Source organism: Mustela nivalis (assembly GCF_964662115.1).
Source record: "Mustela nivalis genome assembly, chromosome: 13".
Classification (NCBI taxonomy): Eukaryota; Metazoa; Chordata; class Mammalia; order Carnivora; family Mustelidae; genus Mustela; species Mustela nivalis.
The window spans coordinates 57,820,807-57,836,996 of record NC_139032.1 but is presented as its reverse complement, the minus strand read 5'-3'; the positions used below and the strand labels follow the sequence as shown (position 1 = coordinate 57,836,996).

Here is a 16,190-nt window from a genome sequence, read left to right as displayed (position 1 = left end):
TTATTTATTTGACAGAGAGAAATCACAAGTAGATGGAGAGGCAGGCAGAGAGAGAGAGAGGGAAGCAGGCCCCCTGCTGAGCAGAGAGCCCGATGCGGGACTCGATCCCAGGACCCTGAGATCATGACCTGAGCTGAAGGCAGCGGCTTAACCCACTGAGCCACCCAGGCGCCCCTGTGGTTGCCTTTAGACTCCTTTTTGGACTTGAGTGCCCTCCCTCCTCTAGCCATTAATATAAATACACAGTGGTAAGAGGAAGCATGTACCTCCAAGCTCTGAGGAACTGTAAAGCTTATGGGATTAGGGTTACCAGAGGGTGCCACAAGAATAGGGTGGAGTGGATTAAAAGGTGGGGTGCTAGTCAAAGGGTTCAGAGTAGGCATGGCTCCAGCCAGCGTTTTGAAGAAGCCAGGAGAAGGTTTAGGGTGGATCCTTAGGTTTGGGAAGAAAATGGTGTGTAGGTTATCACTGCAACAGGACTAGACTAATACAAGGGTTCAATCCATTGTGCCAGGTTCTTCAGCAGGGTAAGATCAGGAACCAATGAACTGGAGCCAAGTGGGAGAGTCCGCCTCCCAGGGATTAAAGGCTCTTTTTTTCGCCCGTCGATCTGGCCCCATCCTTTTTGTTGATTGGTCGTAAATTCCAATCCGTCGAGGAAGCGTAGCGCTGCGGCCAATTGACGTGGCGTTACTAGGCGTGTTGCATCCCTGAGGCGGGAGCCAGGCCACAAGCGAATTTCCTGATTGGCTCTGGTCGGCGGGTTGCTGGGGAGAGGCGCAGAGAGGCGGGAGGGAGTCCCCAGGCCAGGCGCTGATTGGCTGAGGTGAGAGCACCTCTCCTTCCGATGATTCGGCTCTTCTGGGTTCAGTCTCAGCGCAGCGTCTGCAGCCGTCGTTTGAGTCGTTGCTGCCGCTGCCCCCTCCCGGATCAGGAGCCAGTGTATACCGCCCGCCCACCGCCTCGGTGCCGCTAGGAGGAAACGAGAAGGAGGCCGCCTGCGGGTTTGTCGCCGCAGCTCGCCCCCTGCCCGGGAGAGCCGAGCCCCGGCCCAGTCGGTCGCCTGCCACCCCTCGTAGCCGTTACCCGCGGGCCGCCACAGCCGCCGGCCGGGAGAGGCGCGCGCCATGGCCTCTGGAGCTGAGTGAGTGTGTGCGCGCGCCCGCCCGCCCGCTGCGGGTGCGCGCACCTGGGGACTCGCGGAGCTGGGTAGGCCCGGCGGGGCCTGGCAGTGGGCGCGTCTAAGAGGTGGAGGCAGGGAAGGAGGGAGACAGGGAAAGCAGAAGAAGGGGGGCGATGAGGGGCCGCGGTCGGGTCTGGGCCTGGCTGCGCAGCCGCGCGTCCCCTAGGCCGGGCTTGCGTTGGGCCTGGGTCGGGGCCTGGGCCAGATCGTGCTGTGTCATGCAGGCCCGGCCGGCCTGATTGGCTCCCTGGGAACCACTGTCTGGTTCTTGTGAAGTCTCTAGTCCACATGGCCGGCGCGGAGCCCCAGGGCCTTAGGGCGCCCACCTGCGATCAGGTCTACTATCCGCGGAAAGCCTTTGGTCCCCGGAGGGAGCAGGCCCCGTGGGCCTGACGCCCTAACTGGGCCCGGTGGGCGTGGACTTTGGGCCACGTGAAGGCCTTAGTAGCTGCGAGACAGGCGGAGGCCGGAGCGGGGAACGGGGAAGACTCGGCGAGCTCAGGGAAGCTCACAACGGCTATTTCGGAGCTGGCTCGGCCTGTCCCTTGGTTGACATCCTCACGACCTGAGTAGTGAGGGGCTGTTAGGGAGAGGGCGGGCCCTAGGTTTCTGGCCTTCGTAGTTTATGTTGGTTGTTCACATGATAAAGCTTTAGTCAGTTTTCCTTAATTTTAGGAAGTGGGGGGGGGGGGAGTAGGAACTTTTCTCTACTGTTTTGGTCGTTTGCTAAAGTTCGAATCTCAGATGGTAATTTGCGGGCCTTCTTCGATATCAGCCTTTGTGTTGAGGTTAGAGTTGCCCTAACTCTTTGAACACACACGCTCCTTTCTCCAAACCGCTGTGTTGAGAAATCTTGGGTCGTCAGTTCCTCAGGAAAGCATCAGATAAGAGATGACCACCTCAACCCCTCTGCCCATTATATTTAGAATCAAGAGCTTTAGATACTGAAAAAGGAAAAAAAAAACATTCTGTGAAAACTCTTATGCAAATCACTTTCCTGACTTGAAGAGAATTAAGTTTTTTGAGGTGTGTTTCTTTTTTTTGGTCTCTAAACCGAGATGAAGTATTACTTGGGTGTCTTTTAAAGGACCATTACTTATTAATTCTTACTCTCTTAGGTAATTTAGTCAATCATTTATTTTCAAGACTAAAAATAAGAATTCAAAATTCTCGGAACCTGGCATCATAGATGGTTTCTAACCTCTAGGTCATCTTGATGACTCTTACCTGAATTCCCTCCAAGTCCCCTGTGGCCCATTGGAGTTCTGGAAAGGGCCTGACTCATGCAGAAGACAATGGGGGATGTCCCCAAAGAGCCTCCAGGACTGCTGTTGGCCCACGATCAGGCTGAAGCTCTCTTTTAGAGGTTACTTCCTTTGATCTTAGTAGATAGATAGGGAAGTAAAGGTCTTTACCTTAAGAGAAGGACATACTGCTCATCTCCATTTGCCAGGGTCAGGAATGGTAGGCAGGTAAGTTTTCCTAGAATGCAGCTTTGGGGTTAAAATATAAACTGTGATGACTAGAGGCATCTGGCATTTTATTTTTCTCTAGCCCCAGTATCATAGATTAAACAGGAAAGTGGGCAGTCTTTGGAAGGTATTTTGATGTGTGGGAGAGAGGGAGAGTTGATGGGATGGAATTGCCTTCAGCTGCCATATTGATCATACTTGTTCTCCAGCGTGTTGATAAGCACTGGAAGAGTCTGCCTGCTATGCAGCATTGTACCCAGAGTGCTACATTTTTAGGTTGAGGAGGCAAGTTTAAGCTGAGGAAACTCTACTCTTAGAAATCAGTTTTAAGGTGATGATTAAAGATGCAGCCTATGTGAGAGGATCAGCAGATTTGCTAGATGAACGGGATTTGTATTTCTGTTGGGTATATCAGGACCAAAAGATGGAGAAACCCCACAATGCCTTCGCTGGTATTCTGGAATATGGGCATCTTTTTTTTCTTGCAAGTTGTGAAGATACATCCAACTTAGGAGGGTGGCTGGCCTGTAATGTATACTTGCTAATTTGTTAACTGAAGGAATAATTAATGGAAAAGATTCCTTTTTATTTCTTCATTTTCTCCATTTTCTGGTCTCCCTGTTTTGGTTAATGTTCAGGTTTTCCTGAGCCTTAGTAAAAGAGGATAACTTTTCAAAGGGAAAGCCCACTGAGTCTAGTTACTGAAGATTGAAGAAGAGGTAGGTAAAAAGTTGGTATAAAGTGAATAATCTTCAAGGAAATGAAGAAATGAAATGAAACTATTTAGAGGGCTTAAACCGAGCTTAGACTCAGGCAGCCTTGATTTGGGTGAGGGATTTGGATTTGCTCCATGTCTCAGCATTTCTTGGTTTTGACTTTTTGAGCCAACATTGTGGAATTGTATGTCTTTGCAGTGATTTGTGAAGCTGTTTTTGAGCTTGGCCATCTTTTTTAAGGTTTCATGTCTGTTAGTTGAGTTGTTTTGTTTTCCCCAAATATCATGGTCTTTATGCTTGGCATTTCTGTGGTATATCAAATACGCTGGCATTCAGCTGGTTTAGCCAGTAAGGATAGTAGTGCTAATGATTTTGCTTCATTGTCCCCAGGCTTGCTTGGTGGGACTTGGGGACTTTTTGAGCCAACATTGTGGAATTGTATGTCTTTGCAGTGATTTGTGAAGCTGTTTTTGAGCTTGGCCATCTTTTTTAAGGTTTCATGTCTGTTAGTTGAGTTGTTTTGTTTTCCCCAAATATCATGGTCTTTATGCTTGGCATTTCTGTGGTATATCAAATACGCTGGCATTCAGCTGGTTTAGCCAGTAAGGATAGTAGTGCTAATGATTTTGCTTCATTGTCCCCAGGCTTGCTTGGTGGGACTTGGGGACTTTTTGAGCCAACATTGTGGAATTGTATGTCTTTGCAGTGATTTGTGAAGCTGTTTTTGAGCTTGGCTATCTTTTTTAAGGTTTCATATCTGTTAGTTGAGTTGTTTTGTTTTCCCCAAATATCATGGTCTTTATGCTTGGCATTTCTGTGGTATATTGAATGCGCTGGCATCGGCTGGTTTAGCCAGTAAGGATAGTAGTGCTAATGATTTTGCTTCATTGTCCCCAGGCTTGCTTGGTGGGACTTGGGGCTTCGCTGAGCCCTACAGGAAGTTGTCTTGCTCACTTCATTCTCCAAGAAGGTTAGCAAAGAGCGAGCTTATGCTTTGTTCTGCAGTGCTAATCATTGTGACCATTAATACCATGTGCCAGGCATTGTGTTGAACATTTTGCATTCATTATCTCACTTAAGACAATAATCCTGTAAGATAGGTACTACTGTATTCACCTCTCTACAGATGAGGACATCAACTTCCAGAGAGGTTAAATGACTTGCCCAAGATCACAATCAAGCAGTGGCAGGGTTGGGATTCAGACCTAGCAGGTCTTACTGTGAGTCCCTTCTCCTAATCACTGTCTCATATTAAGACTGTTGTCATTTCTCTAATTGTTATCCAGCCTCTACATCTGTTTAGTCTTCTCAGGCTATAGTTTCCTGACTCTGGGGCAGGATCACTTGGGGCCTTTACAGCTAGGTTACCAGTGCTCAGAATACCAAGAGCTGCTGGAATGGGAACTGTATGTGCTAAATGTTACTCTATATGACCTTGGCTGAATATCTTTTATCTCACATCACTGGTTTAGGGACAGCTTCATTTATCCACTATTTCTTTCCTTAAGTGTGAGTTTTAATGACTGGTGGGGCCCTTGGGACTAGAGTATGTATTGGGACTAACTTCATTTTCTTTCTAGTTCAAAAGGTGATGACTTATCAACAGCCATTCTTAAACAGAAGAACCGTCCCAATCGGTTAATTGTTGATGAAGCCATCAATGAGGACAACAGTGTGGTGTCTTTGTCCCAGGTAAGTTGGGTCCAAGGTCTAATCTTTCCTCATTGCACTTAACCTGAGGGCTTTTCCCGGGTTTCTTTCCTTGGGTTTTTTTGTTCGTTTGTTTGTTTTTTGCAGTGACCACAGATAGAGCAGGGTTTACTGGGTATTCTGGCTTCCAGGGCTGCTGCTTAACCCCTGGCCCAGTGACCCAAAGCCCTTAACCTTCTTTTCTCAGCCCAAGATGGATGAGCTGCAATTGTTCCGAGGTGACACGGTGTTGCTGAAAGGAAAGAAGAGGAGGGAAGCTGTGTGCATTGTGCTTTCTGATGACACATGTTCCGATGAGAAGATTCGAATGAATAGAGTTGTTCGGAACAACCTTCGTGTACACCTAGGAGATGTCATCAGGTGTGTGTGGGGTTCTTGTACCCTCAAGGATGGGAGGCCAGAGACAGCCTGAATTATAGACAGGACCCCAGCGAAGTCCTTGGCAGCTACACAAAGCAGAAGCCTTTTAGCCATGGGAAGGCTTATTATAGCAAGACTGTCTAGGTTTTGTTTCTTCCTCCCTGGGACTTCAGAATTTACTTCTGCTGATCCTTGGGACAAATTGGATTTCTATGACTTTCTTGATGCCTGTCTTCCTTCCTTCCTTCTTTCCTTCTTTCTTTGCCAGAGGTATAATTTATCACATGCTAGACACTGGTTTAGGATGCCATTTGAGGGTGTGTGTCTATAAAATGGTCTCACTGTTATGTTGAAATAATGGCTTGTGTTGGGGCCAGAATGAGGTGGAAGTGTGGGCACAGAGGGTGGACTCCCGAGTAAATTTTTTTAAGGATCCAAGTTAATATAGCAGGGAGACATGGTTTGAGTTAGATCCCTAAATAGCTTCATTTGGAGTGATTTTGGCCTTAACTTTAGGCAAGAGGCTTCCCCATTTTGGAGTCCTCATTAGCCACTGCTCTTTAACCACCTGTCATCTGGCCAGGAACATCTCAGACTTCTGATTGTTTTTCATGGATTCTAGGTTTCATGTAGCCTTCTTCCTAGAGGTGCTTAGTCACTTTGTCAAGATGCTCTGATCACTTGGCTGAGATGATTTTTTTCAGTTCTATTTCTTTGATCCTGACACTTGTCTGAGGCCTCCCTTTGTAATATTGGGTTATTGATATAGAATGGGTCATCTTTGGATATCTCTCACTAAAGACCCTTTCTCCTGTTTTATTTTGGGGGCTTTACATGTGTGGGTCTTCCTTTTGGCTTGCTGATGAGGAGTGAGCAGCCCCAGTAGCTTCTTCTAATGGCTCCTGCTACTACCCCACCGAGTATGACTTGTCTTAGTTCTACGTGGTTGCTCTTTTGTCCTCACTTTCACACTACCGTCCTGCCTCTCTTCACCTAAAGCCATCCCTGCCTTTTCTCTTTCGCTCGCCATCAGCTTTCTGTGCCAGGCCCTTTTGGACACCCAGTGCTTGGGGCTGCAGTGTGGTTGGTAATGTGGAGTCTGCTTGTCATCCTCAGCATCCAGCCGTGCCCTGATGTGAAGTACGGCAAACGTATCCATGTACTACCCATCGATGACACGGTGGAAGGCATCACTGGCAATCTCTTCGAGGTATACCTTAAGCCATATTTCCTGGAAGCTTATCGACCCATCCGGAAAGGTGAGAGACAATCTAGGGACTGAGTTTAAGGATGGTTGGTTGTAGGGCTACCTAGGAGTGAACCTTGGATTGTCTTTATCTCATTCTCATATATATGTGCTTACGCATATATTCTGCACCCATGCTTATGTGTACTGTCCTTCCCTCCTTCTCCCTTCCCCCTGCCCCGTTTTCCTACTTCCACTCCCTGTTTTAGTAGAGTAATCTATCTTCTTTTGTCCCAGGAGGAGGGCTTGGGCACTTGTGACTGTGTCCCAGTCCAAAGTGTATTTAATATTTAGCACATCCTGACCATTGGTGGTGGTTGTGAAAGCTTGGTTACTTATAGTCCAGAAATCAAAAACCTTATGGACTTTAGGCCAGAGGCTAAAACCTGATGTACCAAAAAAACCCATAAGGTTTTGTTCAGCGTCCTTGAGTGGCAGTGGGATGCTTCACAGCTTAGCTTTTTCCTTTTGCCTGATGCTTAATAAAGTGGAGGTGGGAAGGGAAAAGAGCAATATCTAATGAATTTGGTGTTTTAGTATATGTGCTGCCAAAGCGAGCACGAATTTGGCGTTTTAGACTCTAGGTACTGATGAGGAATTCTCACTTGCTCTGGTATTTGACCTCTCTGACTTCACTTGTGCTAATTGCTCTCACAGGAGACATTTTCCTTGTCCGGGGTGGAATGCGTGCTGTAGAGTTCAAAGTAGTGGAGACAGATCCCAGCCCTTACTGCATTGTTGCTCCAGACACAGTGATTCACTGTGAAGGGGAGCCTATCAAACGAGAGGTGAGTTCTCTCCTTCATTCCAGTACCCAGTTTCATAATTACAAAAGTGGGGCAGTCACGTGATAACTACTGAAATCAGGTGGGTGCTCTTTGGGACACCTGGGTGGCTTGGTCTGTTAAGCGTCTGACTCTTGATCTCAAGTCAGGTTATGATTTCAGGGTTGTGAGATCAAGCCCTGCTTTGGGCTATGTGCTAGGTATGGAGCCTGGTTAAGATTTTCTCTTTCCTGGGGTGCCTGGGTGGCTCAGGTGGTTAAGCATCTACCTTACACTCAGGTCACGATCCCAGAGTCCTGAGATCAAGCCCCGCATCAAGCTCCCTGCTCACCTTCTCCCTCTCCCACTCCCCTTGCTTGTGTTCCTGCTCTCTGTCTCTCTCTGTGTCAAATAATTAAATATCTTTAAAAACAACAACAAAAAAGATTTCTCTTTCCCTTTCCTTCTCCTCCCACCAAAAAAAAAAAATTAAAATAAAACTGGTTGCTCTTTGGAACTAAGCTGCTTTCCAGAGGTGGGAAAATTTCTCAACTATTCATTTTCAGACCTGTGTGTTTCCTAGAAGTATGTAATACCAGTGATTTTTTTTTTTTTAAGATTTTATTTATTTATTTGACAGAGACCACAAGCAGGCAGAGAGAAGGCGGTGGGGCGGGGAACAGGCACCCCGCAGAGCAGAGAGCCCAACGTGGGGCTTGATCCCAGGACCTGAAGGCAGAGGCTTAACCCACCAAGCCACCCAGGCACCCTGATACCGGTGATTTTTAAGATCTGGATTATTTGGGATGCCTGGGTTGCTCAGTCAGTTAAGCATCTGCCTTCAGCTCAAGTCATGATCGCAGGGTTCTGGGATCAAGTCTCACATTGGGCTCCTTGCTCAGTGGAGAGCCTGCTTCTCTCTCTGCCTGCCCCTCCCCCTGCTTGTGTGCTCTCTCTGATAAATAAAATCTTTAAAATAAAATAAAATCTCGGGGCACCTGGGTGGCTCAGTGAGTTAAAGCCTCTGTCTTTAGCTCAGGTCATGATCCTAGGGTCCTGAGATCAAGCCCCGCATTGGCTCTCTGCTCAGCAGGGAGCCTGCTTCCTCCTCTCTGCCTGTTTCTCTGCCTACTTGTGATCTCTGTCTGTGAAATAAATGAATAAAATCTTTTTTTTTTTTTTAAAGATTTTATTTATTTGTCAGAGAGCTAGAGAGAGTACAGGCAGGCAGAGTGGCAGGTGGAGGCATAGGGAGGAAGCAGGCTCCCTGCAGAGCAAGGAGCCCGATGTGGGACTCGATCCCAGGACCCTGAGATCATGACCTGAGCCGAAGGCAGCCGCTTAACCGACTGAGCCACTCAGTCATCCCAAATGAATAAAATCTTTAAAAAAAAAAATAAATAAATACAATCTAGATTAAACCCGAAAGATCTTAAGTGGTTAGAATAATTTTTGTAGAAGTGATATTGATGATGGCATCCAGACTTCTGCCTGTTTCCCAGAGTTTCCAGCTTTAGGTCTGTGGGGGAGCCCTTACCAGTAATAATACTAAGGATAGTAGTGTGAAAGGGAAAGGCTGTGCTAGAAATCTTTGCTTTGGGATTTTTAGAGTTGTTCTTTGAGTCAGGATCCCTTTAGAGGAAATCCTAGAACAGATTTCTCTAGATTATAGAAGGGTTTAGAGAAACTCAACTTTTGCTGTTACTAATATCCTGCCTTCTTTTTTCTTTGTCTCTTTATCCAGGATGAGGAAGAATCCTTGAATGAAGTAGGCTATGATGACATTGGTGGCTGCAGAAAACAGCTGGCTCAGATAAAGGAGATGGTAGAGCTACCCCTCAGACATCCTGCCCTCTTTAAGGCAATTGGTGTTAAGGTAAGCATCCTGGGCCCCGTGAGACATAATCTCGGCTGGTGACTAACATAGAATCAGGTAGGTCCATTCTTTGTTACATGTCTATTTTTTTTTTTAACAGTCCTTTAAAAATGTAAAAAACCATTGTTATCTCATGGACTCTATAAAAGCAAATACCATGGTTTGCTAGCTTGTTTATAATAGTATCACCTAACAGAAGTAGAACTTTCAGGAAATTTGCAGTGTGAAGGGTCCTGAATCCAAAACATTTGAGAACTGCAGATCTACAGTGTAACTTCCTAACCATTTGCATATCATGGGGCACACTGAAGATGAAATTACTCCTCCATCTAGTATGTAGCATACAAATAATTTTATCTTTTGCGTGGGCATTTCCCATGTGCAGCCTGTGAATGAGGCCACTTAGGTGGCTAAGCTAGTCCTGGCCCTTGTCTGTCAAAAGTCAAGCCCTTGACCTAGTGGCCTCTTGCTATTTTGTAGTCCAGGATCTTAGACTTCGCCACATTAGAGTTTCTTAGGTGGTTTCTGTGCTCTGAGTCTTGTATGCAATGTATGTGATAAATGTCATAAACGTCAGTTTTCTGACTGTATTTTTTCTGCTAATAAGAGGAATGAGTGAGTATAATCTGAAGTAAACTGTTTTCCTGGCAGTTAATGCTGAGAGCTTATTTTTATTAGTGTCAGGGTCAAGCTCTGATTCTCACCCTCTCTAGATAGAGCCGCAGTCAAACCATTTTAGAGTGGATGGCGATGGGAGAAGGTAGGACTCTGAACCTAAACATATCCTCTGTACTGTTCTTCAGCCTCCTCGGGGAATCCTGCTGTATGGACCTCCTGGGACTGGGAAGACCCTAATTGCCCGAGCTGTGGCAAATGAGACTGGAGCCTTCTTCTTCTTGATCAATGGTAGGAGACTTGATTCACCTTCGTTTGGCTGGATCATACTCTGAGCTGAGCATGATCCAGGTTCATGAGCTGGAGAACTCACGGGTGTTTATTTCCACACGTGCCCTCGTGTATATTTCATCATCTTTCTTCTGCTAGCGTACATTATGGACAGATACGCAAAAAGGGGAAGGTATTGTACTCTGGTGCCCCCGACTTAACCCCCTTGAGAAAGATTGTTGAAAGGCTGAAGGCACTTAGAGGGAACAAGATAGAAGGAGAACTCACATTTTGTCTGCAAATTTATTTGAGAGGTTTTGAGGGAAGACTGGCTGAGATCACCTGGCTCCTTGAGAATGATAGAGGTCTAACTGGTTTGCTGCGTCTCCTGCTCTGGCCAGAAGTCCCAGAGCATGTGCTTGACATTTAGAGCTTGATTGTGAGATAGTGTCTGGTAGAGTCTCTGAGAAAGTAGGCAGAGGTTACCACATTTTCATACAGTGCCTGTCTCTGGGCTGGGCAGATAAGAGATTATTTCTTTCAGGATTGAAGAAGGATACAGTTTTGTCATTGTTTGAATTCTGTATCCTTTTAGGTCCTGAGATCATGAGCAAGTTGGCTGGTGAGTCTGAGAGCAACCTTCGTAAAGCCTTTGAGGAGGCTGAGAAGAATGCTCCTGCTATCATCTTCATTGATGAACTAGATGCCATCGCTCCCAAAAGAGAGAAAGTAGGAACTTATCCGAGGGGATAGTGGGGGTTGAAAGGTCCTCACTTCACTTCTGACCAGACATCCTGTCCTGACAGACCCACGGGGAGGTGGAACGGCGTATTGTATCACAATTGTTGACCCTCATGGATGGTCTAAAGCAGAGAGCACATGTGATTGTAATGGCAGCAACAAACAGACCCAATAGCATTGACCCAGCCCTTCGGCGATTTGGTAAGGACCCCAGATTTCTTTCAACCCTCCTCTTGTTCAAAGGGAGACTATAGCTTTACTGAGCTGAATCTCTTTGATCCCATGCCTGTCCTTCATTTAATCTGAGGATTTCTTGAAGCTCCTTGCAGTGATAGGGCCTGGGGGCCTTTCCCTTATTCTGTGTCCTGTCTAGGGTGACCAGCCATCGTGGTTTGCCTGAGACTGAGGAGTTTCCCAGGACATGGAACTATCAGTTCCAGGACAGTCCTGGACAGACAGGGATGGTTGGTCACCTGAGACTTGTCCCTTCTTCCCTCTGGACCAGAAATGAGCCCTGTCTGTGTTCACACACTGTCCCACAGGTCGCTTTGACAGGGAGGTAGATATTGGAATCCCTGACGCTACAGGACGCTTGGAAATTCTTCAGATCCATACCAAGAACATGAAGCTGGCAGACGATGTGGACCTGGAGCAGGTGGAGTGGTGAAGAGGGCTGGCCCTGAGTTACGATACCTGTTCCCGGGCAGTTAAAGTGAACATAAGCTTAAGATGTAAAGAGACTGATTTTGATTCTTGGACAGGGGAAAGGAATTGATCTGAGGTTGAATCCAGGAAACTGGAGCTGGCATATTTCTCTGTTGACACCACATTAGAGTAAACCAGAACTTTGAGGTCAGCTTTATTTCCAGGCCCCAACTCTAGGCTTGACTACTTAAAACCCAGCCATGAAAGAACTGCTAGTATGTGTTCAGGGAAATGGGAGGACCCAGAGATAGGCGTATCGGGAAGGGGCCAGGATTTTATATATACTCTGAGCCTCCTAAGGCAGCTAGGTCTTACAGAGTAGTAAGTAGATCTTTTCTCTGCAGGTCGCCAATGAGACTCATGGGCATGTGGGCGCTGACTTAGCAGCCCTGTGCTCGGAAGCTGCTCTTCAAGCTATCCGCAAGAAGATGGACCTCATTGACTTAGAGGATGAGACTATCGATGCTGAAGTCATGAACTCTCTGGCAGTTACTATGGATGACTTCCGGGTAAGGACTGCACCCCTATCTCAGGTATACACACATGCATTTTGACCTTTCCATTGGTAATCTCATCTCCAGTTTTCTTTTTAGTGGGCCCTGAGCCAGAGCAATCCATCAGCACTGAGGGAAACTGTGGTGGAGGTACCACAGGTGACCTGGGAGGACATTGGGGGCCTGGAGGATGTCAAACGTGAGCTTCAGGAGCTGGTCCAGGTAGGGTAACTCGTCCAGAGTGAGTCATTGCTTCAATATATTGTAGGTGGCTTGGGGTGTTAGTAGTTCAAGAATTGTGAGAGCATAATTCATGAACCTGTTATTCTCAATTTATAGGCACCAAGGACCGTGCCCCTAGAGAACCAGATTTTACACCTTGGGAGGGATGCTGCTCTTCGGTTAAGTTTGTTTCAGACTATGGGGGTATGCCAAACCATCTTTCCTTTTCTTCCTAGTATCCTGTGGAGCATCCAGACAAATTCCTCAAGTTTGGTATGACACCCTCCAAGGGAGTACTCTTCTATGGCCCTCCTGGCTGTGGGAAAACCTTGCTGGCCAAAGCCATTGCTAATGAGTGCCAGGCCAACTTCATCTCCATCAAGGGTCCTGAGCTGCTCACCATGTGGTTTGGGGAGTCTGAAGCCAATGTCAGGGAAATCTTTGACAAGGTGAGCTACAAGCAGTTGAGCTGTCTTTTCGCTTGTTTGGCAGCAAGGTAGCTTTTTCTTGGGAGAATTGAAGATATCTTGTTCTGGAGCAGTGAAGATCACTTTAATTTCCTTTCCTTCTCAGATCTGAGAGACCCAGTTATGTTAATGCTTGAGTCCGTGTATCTCTCCCATAGGCCCGCCAAGCTGCCCCCTGTGTACTGTTCTTTGATGAGCTGGATTCAATTGCCAAGGCCCGTGGTGGCAACATTGGAGATGGCGGTGGGGCTGCAGACCGAGTCATCAACCAGATCCTGACAGAAATGGATGGCATGTCTACAAAAAAGAATGTGTTTATTATTGGCGCTACCAATCGACCTGACATTATTGATCCTGCTATCCTGCGACCTGGCCGCCTCGATCAGCTCATCTATATTCCTCTTCCTGATGAGAAGTCCCGTGTTGCCATCCTCAAGGCCAACCTGCGCAAGTCTCCAGTTGCCAAGGCAGGTGCAAGGGCATTGATGATAAGGGATTTCTGTGAGTGCTCAGCCTAGTATGGAGTTCAATTCCTGGAAAAGATTCCATTGGGGGGAATCCATTGGGGTTAGGGATGTCAGGGGAAGATGGAAGATTTGAAGGTATTAATACAGTTCGTAATCAGGAGTAAAACAGCGGCGGAAGGTGGCACGGACTAGTATTAGGAGTGCTTGGGTGGCCCAGAGATCAGTGTATTGCAGGGGTGGAGAGGCTAAATGGTAAGGTTCTATTGCTTCTTTTAGGATGTGGACTTGGAGTTCCTGGCTAAGATGACTAATGGCTTCTCTGGAGCTGACCTGACAGAAATTTGCCAGCGTGCTTGCAAGCTGGCCATCCGTGAATCTATCGAAAGTGAAATTAGGCGAGAACGGGAGAGGCAGACCAATCCATCTGCCATGGTGAGTATGCATCTTTTCGCCATATGTGCCAGTTGTGGGGCGTCAGGGGCAATCTCTGCCATGCTCTGGAGTTAAGAGTTGTAAGGTTTTGAAAAGATACCTGATAAATGCCCTGTTAGGTGGACGTCAGAGAGAATATGGAGTATTAATCTCCTCAGTCTGGAATTGTAAAAGCCAAGGAGAGATGCATAGTCTAGTCTGTATGCTCAGCCTGAAGTAGGCTCTGTGAAGGAAATCAAAATGTGATTGTGCACATAAACAAATAGAGCAGGGTTTAGAACCTGGGATCCGTGGGCCTGTGTTCCTTGGTGATCCATGGACCTCCTGAAATTAAATGCAGAATTTGGGGTGTGTATGTAAGCTTCATAAAGATAGGGAATCTATATAATCTTGTATGTTTTCTAGTGTATTTTGGCACCGTGTTAGAGACTTCATAAATGAATAAATAAATGAATGAGAAACTTTACCTTTTGTAGGAGTTCTGAGATTCTCCTTCTCTCCCGTAAAAGCTTAGAAACTATTGATATACTTAATTCTGTGGAGCAATCTCTTATGTCACAGCAGTCGGAGTGGCTTCTTAGTGGAAGAGCTAGAGTTTGAGCTGGGTTATGAAAGGAGACTGTAAAGGCTAAGGAATAAGGAAATAAGTAGCCCAAATAACTGGCTCAAGAAATAGGATTGCAGGAATTGGGGGAAACCTGGATAGATTTAAGAGGGCATATGTTACTGGAGTGAGGCCATGAGGTAAGGTGTCATCTGATGTAGTAAGTGCTGAAAGTCATTTGTCTTTTTAAAATTTAGGTGGTTTCAGTTTTTTGTTTTGTTTTGTTTTTAGAAACTTTATTTTTAAAATTTAGCTTTATTGAGATATGATTCACATGTAGTAAAAGTCATCCTTTTTATATATACTGTCTCTGTGTATCTTGACAAATGTATTTAAGTTCTATAACTATTATCACAGTTTAGATAAATTTCTGCCCTAGAAAGTTCCCTCATGCCACTTCAGTACTACAGCTTTTACTCTTAAGACCTTGGCAACCACTAACATGAGTTTTGTTGCCACAGTTGGGCTTTTTCCAGAATACACTGACAGGTTTTTAAACAGGGCACTGACTCTTAGGAAGATTGACCTTTCAACTTACTCGGTTTGGATTAGAGGAGACAGTAAGGGAGGGGAGTGTCCAGGAAGGCCAGGGAAGGAATTCGGGCTGGACTTTTAGCCCTGGTGGTCTGTGTTTACCAATCTTATAGGAGGTAGAAGAAGATGATCCAGTGCCTGAGATCCGCCGAGATCACTTTGAGGAAGCCATGCGCTTTGCTCGCCGTTCTGTCAGTGATAATGACATCCGGAAGTATGAGATGTTTGCTCAGACCCTTCAGCAGAGTCGGGGCTTTGGCAGCTTCAGGTAATTTCATTACAGTGGGCAGTTCTTAAGTTGTTTTTTGGGTAATTATACAACCAGGATTGTGGAAATCCTAAGGAGGCTGGAGGGTTAGTTGTGAAAATCCTACACAGGCCCTATCCTAACTCTCTTTTTTGGCTCTGCTTTTGTGCATACAGATTCCCTTCAGGAAACCAGGGTGGAGCTGGCCCCAGTCAGGGCAGTGGAGGCGGCACAGGTGGCAGTGTGTACACGGAAGACAATGATGATGATCTGTATGGCTAAGTGGTGCTGGCCAGCATGCAGCGAGCTGGCCTGGCTGGACCTTGTTCCCTGAGGGTGGGGGCATTTGCCCAGGAGGGACCAGGGGTGTGCCCATGGCCTGCTCCATTCCTCAGTCTGAACAGTTCAGCTACAGTCAGACTCTGGACAGGGGGTTTCTGTTGCAAAAAAATACAAACAAAAGAGATAAAATAAAAGCGATTTTCATTTGGGAGGCAGAGAGTGAATTACCAACAGGGAATTGGGCCTTGGGCCTACGCCATTTCTGTTGTAGTTTGGGGCAGTGCAGGAGACCTGTGTGGGTGTGAACCAAGGCACCACTGCCACTCCCCACAGTAAAGCGTCTGCACTTCACTCAGTGCTACCCAAGCCCTCCCTCCTTCCTTCTACCCAGCCTGGGCAGGAGGTTGAAGGGCCACAGTTGCTGGGTGTTTATATAGAGAGTAGGTTGATTTTATTTTACATGCTTTTGAGTTAATGTTGGAAAACTAATCACAAGCAGTTTCTAAACCAAAAATGACATGTTGTAAAAGGACAATAAACGTTGGGTCAAAATGGAGCCTGAGTCCTGGCCCCTGTGCCTGCTTCTTTTCCTGGGAAGGGCCTTGGGCTATCCCTTACTGTCAAGGCCCTCTTCAAATGTGAAAAATTAAAGATTGCACCCTCTTTCCCCTTCTGATTTACTGTAGTATGAACTGCCACCTTGCCCCATGTCTGTATCATCACTGAGTAGGACTGCAGGGGAGGGGGTGCAGCCTGCCTGATGGAGCTCCAGTTGTGTTTCAT

At 46.5% G+C, this 16,190-nt stretch overlaps 1 protein-coding gene and 1 long non-coding RNA gene across 3 annotated transcripts in view; one reads left to right on the top strand and one right to left on the bottom strand.

Annotated features, from left to right (window-relative positions):
• LOC309846075 overlaps positions 1-16,190 on the bottom strand; it is a 277,012-nt gene that overhangs the window by 10,676 nt on the left and 250,146 nt on the right. The gene's annotated exons all lie outside the window — the stretch shown is intronic.
• VCP (valosin containing protein) lies at positions 772-15,963 on the top strand. Of its 2 annotated transcripts, XM_082694662.1 has the most exons (18): positions 791-1,144; positions 2,391-2,549; positions 4,952-5,063; positions 5,269-5,441; positions 6,558-6,700; positions 7,345-7,475; positions 9,196-9,327; positions 10,131-10,233; positions 10,808-10,941; positions 11,019-11,154; positions 11,496-11,608; positions 12,003-12,167; positions 12,252-12,374; positions 12,611-12,823; positions 13,000-13,308; positions 13,585-13,740; positions 14,992-15,146; positions 15,302-15,963. In XM_082694662.1, the coding sequence occupies exons 4-18, from the start codon at positions 5,275-5,277 to the stop codon at positions 15,405-15,407; spliced, it is 2,286 nt and encodes a 761-aa protein (XP_082550788.1). In that variant the 5' UTR covers positions 791-1,144; positions 2,391-2,549; positions 4,952-5,063; positions 5,269-5,274; the 3' UTR covers positions 15,408-15,963. The 2 variants fall into 2 exon arrangements, with proteins under 2 accessions (XP_082550787.1, XP_082550788.1); XM_082694661.1 differs by lacking the exon at positions 2,391-2,549 and having other exon boundaries at positions 772-1,144.